Source organism: Notolabrus celidotus, chromosome 22 (assembly GCF_009762535.1).
Source record: "Notolabrus celidotus isolate fNotCel1 chromosome 22, fNotCel1.pri, whole genome shotgun sequence".
NCBI lineage: Eukaryota > Metazoa > Chordata > Actinopteri > Labriformes > Labridae > Notolabrus > Notolabrus celidotus.
In genome coordinates, this window is record NC_048293.1 from 19,554,834 (window position 1) to 19,569,052 (window position 14,219).

Genomic DNA, 14,219 nt, shown 5'->3' on the forward strand with positions numbered 1-14,219 from the left:
CGCTCCAAATAAAGAAATGCTAAATGCATCACTTCCTGCTAGAAGACTTTCACAGGGAAAAAGCAAGCACACACCGGATGGTTATAGATAGCAAATGGTATGACTGCTGCACCAGAGACAAGCAGTTATCTCATTGCAATAAACATACAAATTGAGTGTAGTGCCCATTTGTCATAAAAATGTAACACTGAAACTTTAACGAAACATAATCAAAGGGTCACTGATGCACCGTGGGGATGTGATGTACTCAGGCAAAAAGACGTCCAATGTCCATGCAAAGGTTCAGAGTCTCATATACTTTTAAAAAAAATCCTGGCTTCTGCTGCCTCTCTTGCTCTGGTAAAAAAAAACATAGGCCCACCCAGGTGCATGCTGGCCTTCTGCCACCTACCTACCTATCGAAATAACCTCAGGTGCCCACAGTACTTCCTAATCGCCAAACCATCAAAACAAACAAAAGAAATACTAAATACGCAAAAAATCTAAATACACTAATTAAATGACGAGCAAAAATGTATCCCCAAAATCTATTATTAATTTTAAAAATAAAGATTTAGATAAATCAAACAACGTATACTACTTATAACTTGTAACTAAATAAACAACTAAATACAAAAAATAAACAAATAGCTTTTACATTGAGTAAATTCTTAAGACACTGGAGCAACGTGAGGGGCATCATGGTCCAACTGCTCCCTCTGTTGTGTGAGACAGATTACAAAACATCCTTTGATTATATTTCTGACTAAACTCCCACATTTTAGTATTCATTTGATGATTACAAATATTAACATTTTTTGTCTAGTTATCTTTGCTACAACATATTCATCTCTTAAAGGCACAGTGTGTAGAAATGGGAATATTTAGCAATATTTAGTGAACAGATCCAGACTGAAACGCTCCCTTGTTCACCCCTCCAATCTGTGAAGTGACGGTGGCCTGGAGGACAAAAAGCTCCTGTGAGCTTGATAAGTATCAGCCCCCATTTGTCAAGTTTCTACCATCTTAAACTATCAGTACAAATTATTTTGTGCACACCAACCACTTATACAAAAACGTGTTTGTTACTAGCTTGTCTGCTTGTGCTGCTGCAGAAACATGGCGGTGCAAGATGGCGGCCTCCATGGAAGGGGACATAAATGACTCATTCTGACTGATCCAAAATGAGATGATTTTTATATTCAGGTTATTATTATTTACTAATCTAAACACACTTACACATATTATATTCAATTTCTATCAAGTCTGTTCTGCTAAATGCCTCTAAGTACTACAGATTACAACCTTTACAGTTTTTTTCAATTGCTTAAAAACTTTTGAAAACAGGGCCTATTTTGTCAAAACACTACACACAGTTCACACAACCACACACACAAGTAGCAGAACACCTCAGATCCTTTGCAAAATGAAACACTTGTAAAAACTATACACTAATTTATCAAACCCATATATTATTACCATATGAAACACACACATTTCATATGACTTCATTCTGTTTGAACTAGTTACACACTGCTGCTGCTAACCTAAAACACTTTTAGCAAGTTTGCTCAGTTTGTGTTAAATGCTGTTCAGCAGCGTAGGAGCACACTCTATGTCTGATGTAGTTTTTGTCACTGTCAAATGTCTGAAGTGTACCACTGTGCTTTTGAATTACTTTAGGTCATTGTTGGACATGTGCAGCATTGTAACTGCTCTTCTTTCTTCTTTTTTCTTTTACTTCTTATGTTGTTGCTCCTATTTTGTTTTGTTTTTGTAGTGTCTTGAAAGTCCATGTTGGCTGGGCACCTTTATGGTGCACGACACGATGAATAATAAACTAAACTATAGGGGTGCAAATCTGGGCCGATGTTTTGCTCCTTGAGTGTAAGGTTTTGATAATTGTGTAATACTTCTGATTTTAGTGTTTCTGCAGTTGAAAAAAACTGTAATGATCTGAGTGAAATAAAAATACTGTTATATGATTAGTGACCACTAGGGGCACATTTTCCATGACAGTTGAACGGCCAGGAATTAAAAAAAATTACAAGAGGAAATATATGTAATTTTGCAGAAATTCACAAAATATTTGAGTAAGTTTGATGGACAGATTATAATTTTGTCTCAGTCAAACAATAATAATATTTTGGTTGTGATATCTTCTTAAAAAGTTTTGAGAAAAGTTAAAAAGTTTCACAAAGTCTCATTAAAAGCTATTTAAGGTCAAACATTTTTTTTAAATTATTATTCTGAGATTATAGTCAGAATTCTGAGATCAAAGTCAGAATTCTTAGGTTAAAGTCAGAATTGTGACTTTATTCTCAGAATTGTGACTTTATTCTCAGAATTGTGACTTTATTCTCAGAATTGTGACTTTATTCTCAGAAGTCAGAATTCTGAGAATAAAGTCAGAATTCTGACTTTATTCTCAGAAGTCAGAATTCTGACTTTAATCTCAGAATTCTTACTTTTTTCTCAGAATTCTGACTTTAATCTCAGAATTCTGACTTTTTTCCTAATAATAATTTAAAAAAAAAATGTTGACCTTAATTTTTATTTTTTTTCAATGGCCCTGATCCTCTTCCGTACTATTTAAAAATAATCTGTTAGAATAAATATATGTTTTAAGTTCTAGACTACTTTTAAATAGTTTTACTAAAGAGCCTGCTGCACGAGGCGGGTTAGAGGTACAGGAGGTAAGGACAGGTGGCTTCTGGGTAACTGAGTCCTCGGTGTGTTGATGTCAGGGGGAGGAGAGAGAGGCTCCCAGACTCACTCAGTGTGTGTTGGTGTGTAGATGTGAATGTACCGTGAAGAATTCAGCGGCTGGAAGACTTTTTCATCCCGAATAAACCTCCTTCCTTTCCCTTTGAATGAATCCGAGAGGAAGAAGAGGACGGAGAGGATTGAAGCGAGAAGAAATGCAGGAAGAGAGGGAGTGCTTATTAAAAATTCAGCGCGGGAGAAGAGACATTATCGCCCCTTCGGATGACTTGTGGCAGCACTGAGGATAAACTACAGCACTGACGGGCTTCAAACATTATTGAATGGGGTGAAAGGAAGTTGTTTTTTCTGCGAAAGACGAGTCCAGAGCTTTTCCAAGCGGCTGAAAAGCAAAGGGAAGGGAAGGGGAGGAGAGGGGGGCAAAGAAAACGCCCTGCTGCTGCCTGTTGCTGCTATCTCAACATTCAAACTTTATCGACGAGTTAGAAAAATGCATCTTCCACTTCCAGGGAGGTGATAAACTAAGAGTAAGGTTGTGCTTTATTGACTCTGAGCCTCACATTTCCTGAAGTGAAGGCCCCGCTCACTTGGCCAAGTTTTCTGGACGTGGGGAGTCTCTGCTTTGGGAATATTTTCTCTTCATTGTGCACACTATTCCTGTTGGAAGCTATTTGGGTGGGCTGGGTGAGAGCCCACAGGCTGCCCCACTAGGCCCACGGCCATTAGCCAGGGAACAAAGAGGTTTCACATGTAAAACTCACACACTTTGGGGGAAACCTGTGTATATTTTTGCTGAACTTTGAAGGACCGAGGCTGCAGTCATGTCTCAGGGCGCAGAGAGGAGGATGGAATCCCGGCTGAAGAAGCTGGAGGACATGATCAGAGACCCCAGATCTGCCATAAACCTGGAAAGTTTGCTGGTAAGTCAAGTGGGATACACCTCATAGATTATTAATGATGCCATGTTGTGTATTCTCTGAAACACTAGACACGTATGCATGCACACTGTTTATCTTCCTCCTCTTCACCTCCAATATTGAAACCTGCCATTGTATTTATTAAGCCAGGCTGTGATGCTGCATTGAACTGTTCTTCCATATCTCATGTACCTGAGTTATGAGGCTGCAGAGTTTTTATTATGACCTGAAATGAGGTTATTTCCCAAGGCTGCCAAAATAAGAGCCTCATGGTGGACCTACTGTAGACAGGCCTGATTAATAGTTAAGACTGAGTGCAGACAGTGCAGTTTGGGGCTCTGTCAAGCGTGTCTACAGATTAGGATTAACTGGAAGAGAATGCCTCTCTTGGTGGGTTTGTGCAGAGTAATATTTAAGGCCAGAACTCCCTCCTGAGTATCAGCTGGGCCCAACAGACCACCATATTACTAATCCTAGTCTCTCGTACGACAGGAAGATGTTGGCAAGTCAGTATCAAGCTTTTATTGATGTGATCTGAAAACCAGTATACCCCCACCCCCCCCAAAAGAAACAACAACAACACTTTGGTTTGCTTAGAGCTCCTCAAAGTTATCTCATCCACTTTATTTAGATACGCTGCTGCATCCTGGAATATATTTCCATTTTGATTTGATGCATCAATGAAGTCGCAGAAGAAGAAAAAAAGCAGAGGTGGATGGTTGCATGACATGGTTTTGTATATTTGCATGAAGAAAAGCACCAAAACAGCTCCCTCTCTTCATAATAAGCCTGTTTTAACTGCAACATATAGAATACATAGTCAACAAGAGGATGAAGGAACCTTTTAGATTATTGTAAAATAGTTTCTGGTACCACAGGGTTCAAGTACTTTCAAGTAGAGACTCAATTTATATCTATAAATAAAAAAGCTACAAGGCATTCTTTGTTTGGCAGGATTTATTACTAAAATTACTGATCCATAATTCTGACACAAAATCCACATCCTGTCACTCATACCCAAACTACCTTTGTCTAATCTCTTAACTTGACCTTTAAAATCCAAAATGCACATCAACATTTGCAAATAGCATCACTGTGATTCCTCTGATTTGGATTAGCATTTCAGTTAGATTAAGATTAGACAACTTTATTCATCCCAAAAGGGACGCTCAGTTTAGGCAGTGAAGCAGACCGCTTTGAGTTTCTCACCCAGACTAACCCCACAAACTCTACATCTCTGTGATGGTGAAGCTGTGAGATTTGTCATAGATTCTTCAGTTGTGAAGCCACAGACTTTTGTGTCTTTGTGTTTACATTGTAAAGATGAATCTGCTTTTGTTCATACAGCCTTGTATGAATGTGTCATGATTGAGAAATTCAAACATTTTCCACATTTTTGATGTCTTAGTCTGATTTTGTCTGATTATGAAGCGAAAGATGAACCAGAACTGCTGATGGATGTCGAGCAGACTACAGTCTCTGTACATTTCCATCATAACCTGATGCCAACCTGTATCTGGCGAAATACAGAGGCAGGCAACCAACGTTTGACCTTTCTTTTGGAGACTTTACCTTAGGGTTAGGGTTAGGGTTAGGGTTGGTAGTCACAGAAAACTAGCATGAATTTGAATGTAGCATTTCCTCGGGACTCTGTCTAACCCCTCCCCTCGGAGCTCCTCCAAAACGACGCCCCCGCTCACATGCACGAGCGCCGCTGATTCGCGACCATATGATTGTGACTGATTCAAAACCGGTCCTCAGCACATCGTTTTTGTTTTGCACTACGTCAACTCATGTCTCAATCAGCGGTGAAAAAACAGCAAAACATTCTCATAGTGAAAGTTAAAAACACAAACAAACATGAAATGTACGCGCAGGAGGCGGGCAGAACGGCAGGATGGGATTTGATTGGTTTCATACTTTGGCTCCTGATGGCAGGGATTGGTTGGTGTTTTCCCAAGTTTACTCTTTTTAAAGAACACATTATGTATTGATTTCCATTGAGACATAAAGATAATTTCAACCAGTATAACAAAAAGTGTATCTAAATCTGACTACCAACCCCAGCGTTTTTAAAGAAGCAGAGATGAGAGTTGAAATATAAAACTCTAAACTGGGTCTTTAAACAGAAGTCTCCCTCTTTCGCAGATGCTCTTGATGAGCCTTGCTTTGGCCTAAAGTTGCATAAGAGAGTGGAAAAATCTTTCCATTTTACCCGTGTATAATGACACAAGTCTGACACATGAAGAAAAAAAGAGGTCTCCTGGCGCTCTCTGTTTCCTGAAATAGATTCTGGTGTTAGTTATGGATGTATCACCTTCGCAATAAAGCAAACGGATCTTGAAGGAAAGTATTTGAGATGTTAAGATGAGAAATCTCAGTTATTCAAACCCTCACAGGCTCTGAGTCACAGTCCCTGCTTTAGCTGTAAAAGTACATCAATTGTAGTGGCAGTGTTTGAATTTCTGGGCCCCCTAACTGGATGTGACAGAGGGCAAACACGCTGTCGGGTCTATCTTAAAAAGCATCACCTCACCCCTTTTAATGGGCCCCATCCAACTTGGGGCCCCCTGTACATACCCTCTTCTGTTCCCCCTCTCTGTACTTGAGGCACTCCTGGCCAAGTCCCTCTTCCTTTAAAACATTGGGTAGAATACTTGCTTATACACCGGTGGTGTGTACTTCCTGCACGCGAGCTGGAGAGATAGAGGTGTTGAGTGTTTGAGACAAAAGTTGAGTGGGAAGCATGCGTGGGAGAGAACAGGCTGCAGTTTTCCATTTTTAGCTGCCTCATTGCTGTCCAGGGGATCAAGAAGTTTTGCTGTTCAGGTTGGGATTCCAACACACACTCACTCATGTACACACACACAACACACACACACACTAATGGCTCAGAAATGTCCTTTTTTGCAGGTGGAATAAAAACATGCATACTTGAAGTGCCTCAATAATTGCTCACAGGCTCATATTCGGTAAACAATGAATCACAAGTCCATCGCAGTTGTGCCATAGCAACAGCAAAAAGACAGGGGAAGTTGCTTTATCTACTATTATATAATCTTCTCAATAATAGTTTGGTAAAAGTAAGTAAGATTAGGCTTGTGCTTTCAGCCAACTTGAAGTAAGAGGCTGTCTTAGGACTTGCCAAGAGGCAGTGAGCGGACTACCCTGAGGATGTGGACAGCTGACAGTGAGGAATTTGCAGCATCTGTCCAGTAAACTCAGTGACTCTCCTGTAAAGAAAGCAAAGCCTGTATATGGTTGGATGGACAGTGTGTTACAGTAAGGTTAGTTAGGAGGCTCTTTAAATAGTTTTGTCATCTGTAATGAACAATTGAATCACTACTGCTCTCAAACTGAACATAATACCCAGCAATAGTCCCATTAATGCTGCTTCAAAGGCACTACATATGTACAAGCGGCAACCTCTGATCCCAAAATATGAAGCCCATGTGGAAGTGTTATAAACTGCAGTTCATCAAGCGCCCACTTGAGGCTGGCTGAAGAAACACCGGAAACCAAATACACACCCATTCAAAAAGAGACGATCTTGACACTATTAATAAACATGTTTACAGCCTGGTTAAAAAAACAGCTTGGCTCTACGTAGCTAATTTCTCTATTGGCACACACTGTACCGGGGTGAATGTTTTTTCTAACGCGACGGTTCAGAAGATTTTAAGATTCTGAGTTTTTGCCCAAATAAGGACATGACTGACTTGACTGACAGGCGGGAACACAGCTGTTTGCTAGGCGGCTCAAAACCTGCCTCTTTACCTCACACTAGGTTTGGTTGAGTTCAACATTTCCAATATGGCTCCCGCTGACGATTGGCTTCAAAACAGCGCTTCAGAAACACATGGGTGACGTCACGGACACTACATCCATTATTTATACAGTCTATGCATATATACCTTTTGTGGGAAACTGTGGCTTCGTAGTACAGCCCTCAACTGGCTGAATCGTAGCTCCCACAGTGGCATGCCATAGTGTCCTTGAGCAAGACCAAGCGGCAACTTTGGGACTTGAGAGATAAAGCCAGCTTGGAAGTGCTAAAACCTTCAGTTGTCCACTTGGTTTGCTGAAAAAGCCCAAGACGCCACATTCACAACCATTCTGAAAAGCCCATCTCAGATTTTAAGGTTACAAGTTTTGCAAAATTAGGGGCATGGGCCGCACGGCTGACGTACCAACAGGTGTGCACGCTGTAGCTGTTAGAATGGAGGCTAGAGTCCAGTCTTAACCCCGCCTCTTTGCCTGAAGTCAGGTCGTCCGAAAGTTGGGTTAAGGCAGCATTTTCAATATGGCGACAGAAAAAATGGACGTTGTGTCCGTGACGTCCCCCATCTGTTTCTGAAGCGCTGTTTTGAGGCCAATCGGCGGCGGGAACCATATTGGAGGCGGGCTTTTAGCCTCCTTGCCAACAGCTACAGTGTTCCCGCCTGTCAATCAAATCAGCTGTTCCTCTCATAATGGGAAACTCATAATCTAAATATCTTCGAAGTAGCTGCCTTTTTGTACCAGGCTGTAAACATGTTTATTTCTACTGTAAAGATCGTCTTTTTTAAATTTGTGTGTATGGGGTTTCTGGTACTTCCAGAGCCAGGCTCTAGTGGACACTTGATGAACTGCAGTTTTTAAAACTTCCGCTTTGGCTTCAATTCTCGCGGCTAGAGGTTGCCGCTTGGTCCATGTCCATTTGTAGAGGCTGACCAATGTTGTCTAATATTAACCAAATCAGTTATATCAGTATTGGTCACCTTTTAAACTGAGACACTGAGTTGGATAATGCTACAGAGACACTTTGGTAGACTTATTTGTGTGAGGCAGCCGCTCTCTATTTTACCTTTGTAAGCCACAGTATAGGTGACAGTTGAAGATTTCCCTCGTTAAATCAGTATCATGTCACTCTTATATCCTCATGCCAATCTGTCTCAACACTGTGGTTTAAAACTGTTAATCACTTTATTGCCCTCATCAGCATTCGATCAAATGTAACCTAAGGCCTCAGCAACCTTCCCCCTGATGCAAAGTGAAGCGATCATTACTTGGCAGCACATTGCTGCTGACTGAAGTACTGGACTTAACTTGGCAGCTCAAGGAGGAATCGAGGCAGAGATTGTTAGGCCAAGCAGAAAGGGCATTTTTCTGAGATAAAGAAAAGTACGGACACTTGATTTGAAGCCACATAAGTTGGCTTTCTGCGACCTAAAGGAAATGACCTCACTGAGTAAATAGTTGGGAAGCTATATATGGGGCTCATGGTCCCTGCGAATGACTGCACTTTACCCTTTCACTTTTCAGTCTTATCTGCTGTTCTCTGGCTCTGCTTCTCTCTCTGCGGCTCTGGCTTGTTAAACACTCTGCAGGTATTCTAACTGTAGCTGGAGCAGTCTTTTGATTCAGCTGCAGACCTAGTATCACAAGAACATTTAAAACAAAACACTTATGAAGGGTGGAGCGAGGAAAAGCTAAAGAGCTGGTCTGTCTTGTGGATACTTAAAATAAAGGCATTTGATGTGTTTTGCTTAGCGTTGGATAGAGCTTGTTGATAAAACAAACTCATTAAGAGATAAGGACAACAGAATAGACTATAAATAATGGGCGTAGTATCTGTGACATCACCCATTTGTTTCTGAAGCACTGTTTTGAGTTCATTCGTCGGCGGGAGCCATATTGCTGCTGTCGAGCGGGTGAGACGTAAAGAGGTGGTTTTTGAGCCTCCGAGCCAACAGCTACAGTGTTCCCGCCTGTCAATCAAGTCAGCTGTGCCTCTCATTGGAAGACTTGTAATCTAAATATCTTTGAAATTACAGCGTTTTGAAAAAATTCACCCCTGTGCAGTGTGTTCTGATCGAGAAATGAGCTATCCAGACTACACTCGTCTTTTGAACCAGGCTGTAAACATGTTGATTTCTGCTGTAAAGATCGGCTTTATTGAATTGGTGTGTATGTGGTTTCCGGTACTTCCGGAGCCAGCCTCAAGCAGATCCTCGATGAGCTGCAGTTTTTAACACTTCGGCGTTGGACTCATATTTTTAGACCGGAGGTTGCCGCTTGGAAAACCGTCATGTCACATGAGCTGATTAACTTTGACTTTTTAATTGTATGGACAGATCCTGCAACCAAAATAGAGACAACAGCCAGCTTGTGTTCAGTTTTGCATATGAAGCTCATGCTGGAGACTCGCCCACTTTACTTTAAAGCTCACCTTCCACAGAGGAGGAAATAGTTGACAACAACTAAAACCACTGCGTCACTTTCTAGAGGTTAGTGTCAGCTCAGCAAGCAGCCCCCCAAAGAATGACAGAGAGATGCCTGTTTCAACTTGATCTGCAATGCATTCAGTTCAGGTATTGATCCCTTTGCAGACTGTTTCTGCAGAGGAAGACTTCTGCTGTCGATTATTAAAAAAAACAAGCTGAGCCAGGTTTGTTGCAGCTCAGCTGGCAGTACCCAGTCGGTATTTTCAGAGACAGGCCTAAGAAAGATATGTCTGTCTTTTACTTTTCATGTTATACACAATACAGTATCATTCTGAGGGGAGGTGACAGCCAGCTTGAGCTTTTTCTAACTCCATCAAAGTTGCGTAATAACTTTGCTACAAAGTTTGGTTGAGTTCAGCATTACCAATTTAGCTCCCACTGACGATTGGCTTCAAAACAGCGCTTCAGAAACAGATGGGTGACGCCACAGATCCTACGTCCATTATTGTACAGTCTATGGTAATAGCATGCTCTTTATACCCAGGCACCTATTCAGCAGATAATATGTAACTTAACTGAGTGAGAACATTGCTTTTTGACATAAAAAGACTCCTAATGATTGTGATTATATACAGACGAGTGCATCCTGAAAACGATGAGATTGCGTTTACTTGTGCAGCCTCAGTCAGAGTAGAGCAGACTATTTAAATGCAAGCGTCTTTTATACAACTGTTTTCATTTTCTTCATTTATTAAAAAGTGTGACAGCACACTGAAGCCCATGTTAACAAACCACACTCCCAATTTCATGAAACACATATTCTGTTATGTTTCAGGCGTCTGTCCCAACACTCCTCAAACTGGCATCATTTTAAAACAATATTTAGTGATAATTATTCACAGAGAATCCTAATCTTTCTTCTGATGATAGTTTAAGAGTTCATTCCATTGTCTGACCCCCCCCCCCCTTATCTCTTTGTTTCTCTCATCCATCTCCATTCACATATTCTCTGTTTGTTCCGTTCTCCCTGATTCGTCCACAGACCTCCCACCTTATGTTTACCACTCTTCTTCTCACCCAGCATCTCCTGTCTCCCATTCTTCTCTGTTCCTTTCCATTCTTTTTTATCTTATTGCCCGCTCCCCTCCCCCTCTGCTTCCACTCTTCTTTTTTGCAAAGCTCTTAAGGGAGTTGGGGATAACCCCTGCGTGTCTCGTTCTGTTTCTACCCCTGATAGTCAACCTGAGTGTCCTCTTCGTCTCTGGAGTGCAGTTGTGTAGCTCTCAGGCAGCGGCAGCAGCAGTCCTGGCTTCCATGTGCTAGCGGGGTAGAAACACTGCCTTATAAGGCACTGGGGACGGTGGCCCCGGCCAATTTTTTTTTCAGCAAAACAAGCCAGTCTCCCTGCTCCACACCACCTCTGGTGAGACGATCGGGTCTCTCTGTAGCCTTTTTTTGGTTTTTGCTCCACTCCAGTGAAGAAGACCTGGCGTCTTCCGGGTGTGCGAACCCTCCGTGTTCTGGAAATGTCACACTTTGTTTAAGCTATCGTCTGGTGTTCTTCAGCCTGTCTCGTGGTCGTCTGAATTGAGAAAGTTATCAGGGTTTCCCTGTTTATTAAAGCTTTCAAAGGGAATTTTCTTCAAATCTGAGATACTTCTTGTTTTAAATGCAACTATTCTCATAATCCTTCAACGTTTACAGCCTTGAAAGATATAGTTTGACATTTTGGGGAAAATGCTTCGCTGTTCCCTTGCCAAGATAAATACGACCCTTTGATAAAACTCTTCTCTTCATAGAGTACAAATGTTCCTACAGTCAGTAGTATGTTAGCTTAGATAGGGGGATTGTGGATATATTGTTAAGTTGATAATGTCTGCTGATATGGGACTATGTTATAGATATATAGTGGGATCAGTGTATATGTTTTCCTGTGTTTCCTGATAACAGCTCTTATAGCAATATAAATGAGAAAAGAATGCTCGGGAATATTAAAAATACTGGCAGAGCATCACAAGTGAGCAGACAGGGGATTAGCAGTTCTAACTTTCCAATGTGTTATGATTTTAAAGATGTATCATTTCATCATTTGCTAATAATCAATGATAACCTGCTTGTGATGGCCAATAGTGGTTAAATGTGTAGTTTATGTACACCTGAGGGTCAGAAAAAATCCCTAATATTCTAATTCTCGTGCTTAAATCCCAATTGCTGAAACATAAAGAACATTTCTGACTCTTCAGTACTCATTTGTTATCTAAACTGAACATACTCACTGGACTTGCATTAGAAGTTAATATGTCTGTGGTAAAACTTCTGTCACTTTCGCTGTCATTGATCAGGATGTGAATGTGTGTAGAGATCACATCATGTGTCTGCAAATTACGCCATTGGCTGTTGAAATCTTTGGTCCTCTACTTTGAAAAAAACAGTCATCAGATTCTGTAAATCAGTGGTTTTGTTATTAATTGTTGTAGCCTCTGGGCTGTCTTTGCTAAACCTTGGTTTCCCACTATGGCACTCTCTTTATTGGTGCTATTTAGGGATGTGAATTTCAAGTATTTTCCTTGATCGATCTTTGGAATTGTTAACGATCAATTATCGATTAATCATTTCAATCAATCAATCAATCAATCAATCAATCAATCAATCAATCAACCTTTATTTATACTCGAGAGATCATTGAGGGGCAACCCTCATTTACAATGATATTGAGTCATTTACAGTGACACTTAAAAAACAGACACAAACAAGCAACAATGCATTTTTGAATTGGATATAAAAACAATTAAAAGATCAAATTAAGTAATAAAAGGAGGTGTTGGGGATTGACTATAAAAGCACTAAAATAAGAAGGGCCGATGATACAAATGATACAATAATATACACAGGTTAACCTAGCTAAAACAGTTGCAGAGCTGGGTTGAAAGGTTAAAAATTAGGATTCTGAATTGTCCGGAAGTTAAAAGTGCATTTAATTCAAGACGCTGCTGCAACTTGTTCCAGGAGTCAGGGGCAGACAAACAAAAGGCAGTTTCTACCAGTTCTGATCGAACTCGAGGAACATGCAAAAGTAGCTGGTTTGAGGTGCGAGTCTGATAAAAACAGTCTGGGTATTTAAGAAGTTCAGTGAGGTATGGTGGTAATTGTCCTAAGAAAAAACGTAAACGTTTTCCATGTCAGAAACGGTGCAGAATGCATTTTTTCCCCTGAATCAATTTTTCCTTCACGACACAAAGTATATAACTGACAGTATTGAATATCTACAGATCGTATTAAGGTGTTCAAAATGTTAAACACGCCGAATATCAACATGTGGAGCAGGCTCATGATCTCCACGGACATAGTCATAAAGTGAAGGCTCAGACTTCAACAAGGGAACTGAACAGAAACATATTACAGACTCACAGAGTCCAGTTTTCTGTCTACTCTTTCTTATTGAGAAAAATAAGCATGTGAACGCATTCAGGTGTCAGCCGGGAGCGCAACCGGGTCAGAATCAGTGCGGCGGAGGAGGAAAAAGGTCTTGTGGAGACCTGTCACTCAGCCGCAGCCCCCAGCTGTGCGCAACACCTTCAGTCAGCTGATTCACATCGAAACATGCTTTAAACTTAAAACATCTCCCTGATAGCTGAACAAAATATGAGACCACATGATGTTTGTTCCACGTGATAGAAAATCATAACAAAAAAATGTGTTTGAGTAAGTTCTTAACAATCCCACAAGACATCCCTAGTGCTAATGCTAGCTGTGGCTAAAATCTCTGTTGCAATGATGACTTTTTAAGGACTTAAAACATTTTTTTTCCACACACAATTGTGCAATTGTGTTATCCTCTGAAGCAGGAAAAACATCCACGCTTGGGACGCCATTTTTACTTTTGTCAGCTTGTCACGGCTGCCTTTTGTTTGTCTTTGCATGGAACTAAAGATTGAAAATCGCTGCCTATTACTACTGTGTTAAAATCATAGACTGTATAAAATATGGACGTCACCCATCTGTTTCTGAAGAGCTGTTTTGAGGCCAATCGGCGCCGGCAGCCTTATTGCTGCTGTGGAGCCAGTGTGACGTAAAGAGGCGGAGTTTGAGCCTCCTAGCCAATTGCTGCAGCGTTACTGCAGGCAGCTGTGCCTCTCATTGGAAGACACGTAATCTCAGACACGGTTAGTCGTGAGTCGTTCGAGAAATGAGCTATCCAGACTACGCTCGTCTTTTGTACCAGGCTGTAAACATGTTTATTTCTGCTGTAAAGATCGTCTATTTCCCATTCATGTGTATGTGACTTCCCATATTTCTGGGGTCAGCCTCAAGCGGATTCTCAGTGAACTGCAGTTTTTAGCCCTTCCGCATTGGACTCATATTTTTAGACCGGAGGTTGCCCCTTGGTTAAAAT

General features: G+C 41.0%; 1 protein-coding gene across 1 annotated transcript in view; it reads left to right on the top strand.

Moving 5' to 3' along the window:
• Positions 1–2,732: 2,732 nt before the first annotated feature.
• The window catches only part of rock2a (rho-associated, coiled-coil containing protein kinase 2a), a 54,474-nt gene continuing 42,987 nt past the window's right edge, over positions 2,733–14,219 (top strand). Inside the window, exon 1 of the mRNA XM_034674781.1 lies at positions 2,733–3,623. Within this exon, the coding sequence (XP_034530672.1) occupies positions 3,525–3,623 (99 nt within the window). The 5' untranslated portion in view covers positions 2,733–3,524. The remainder of the gene's footprint in view (positions 3,624–14,219) is intronic.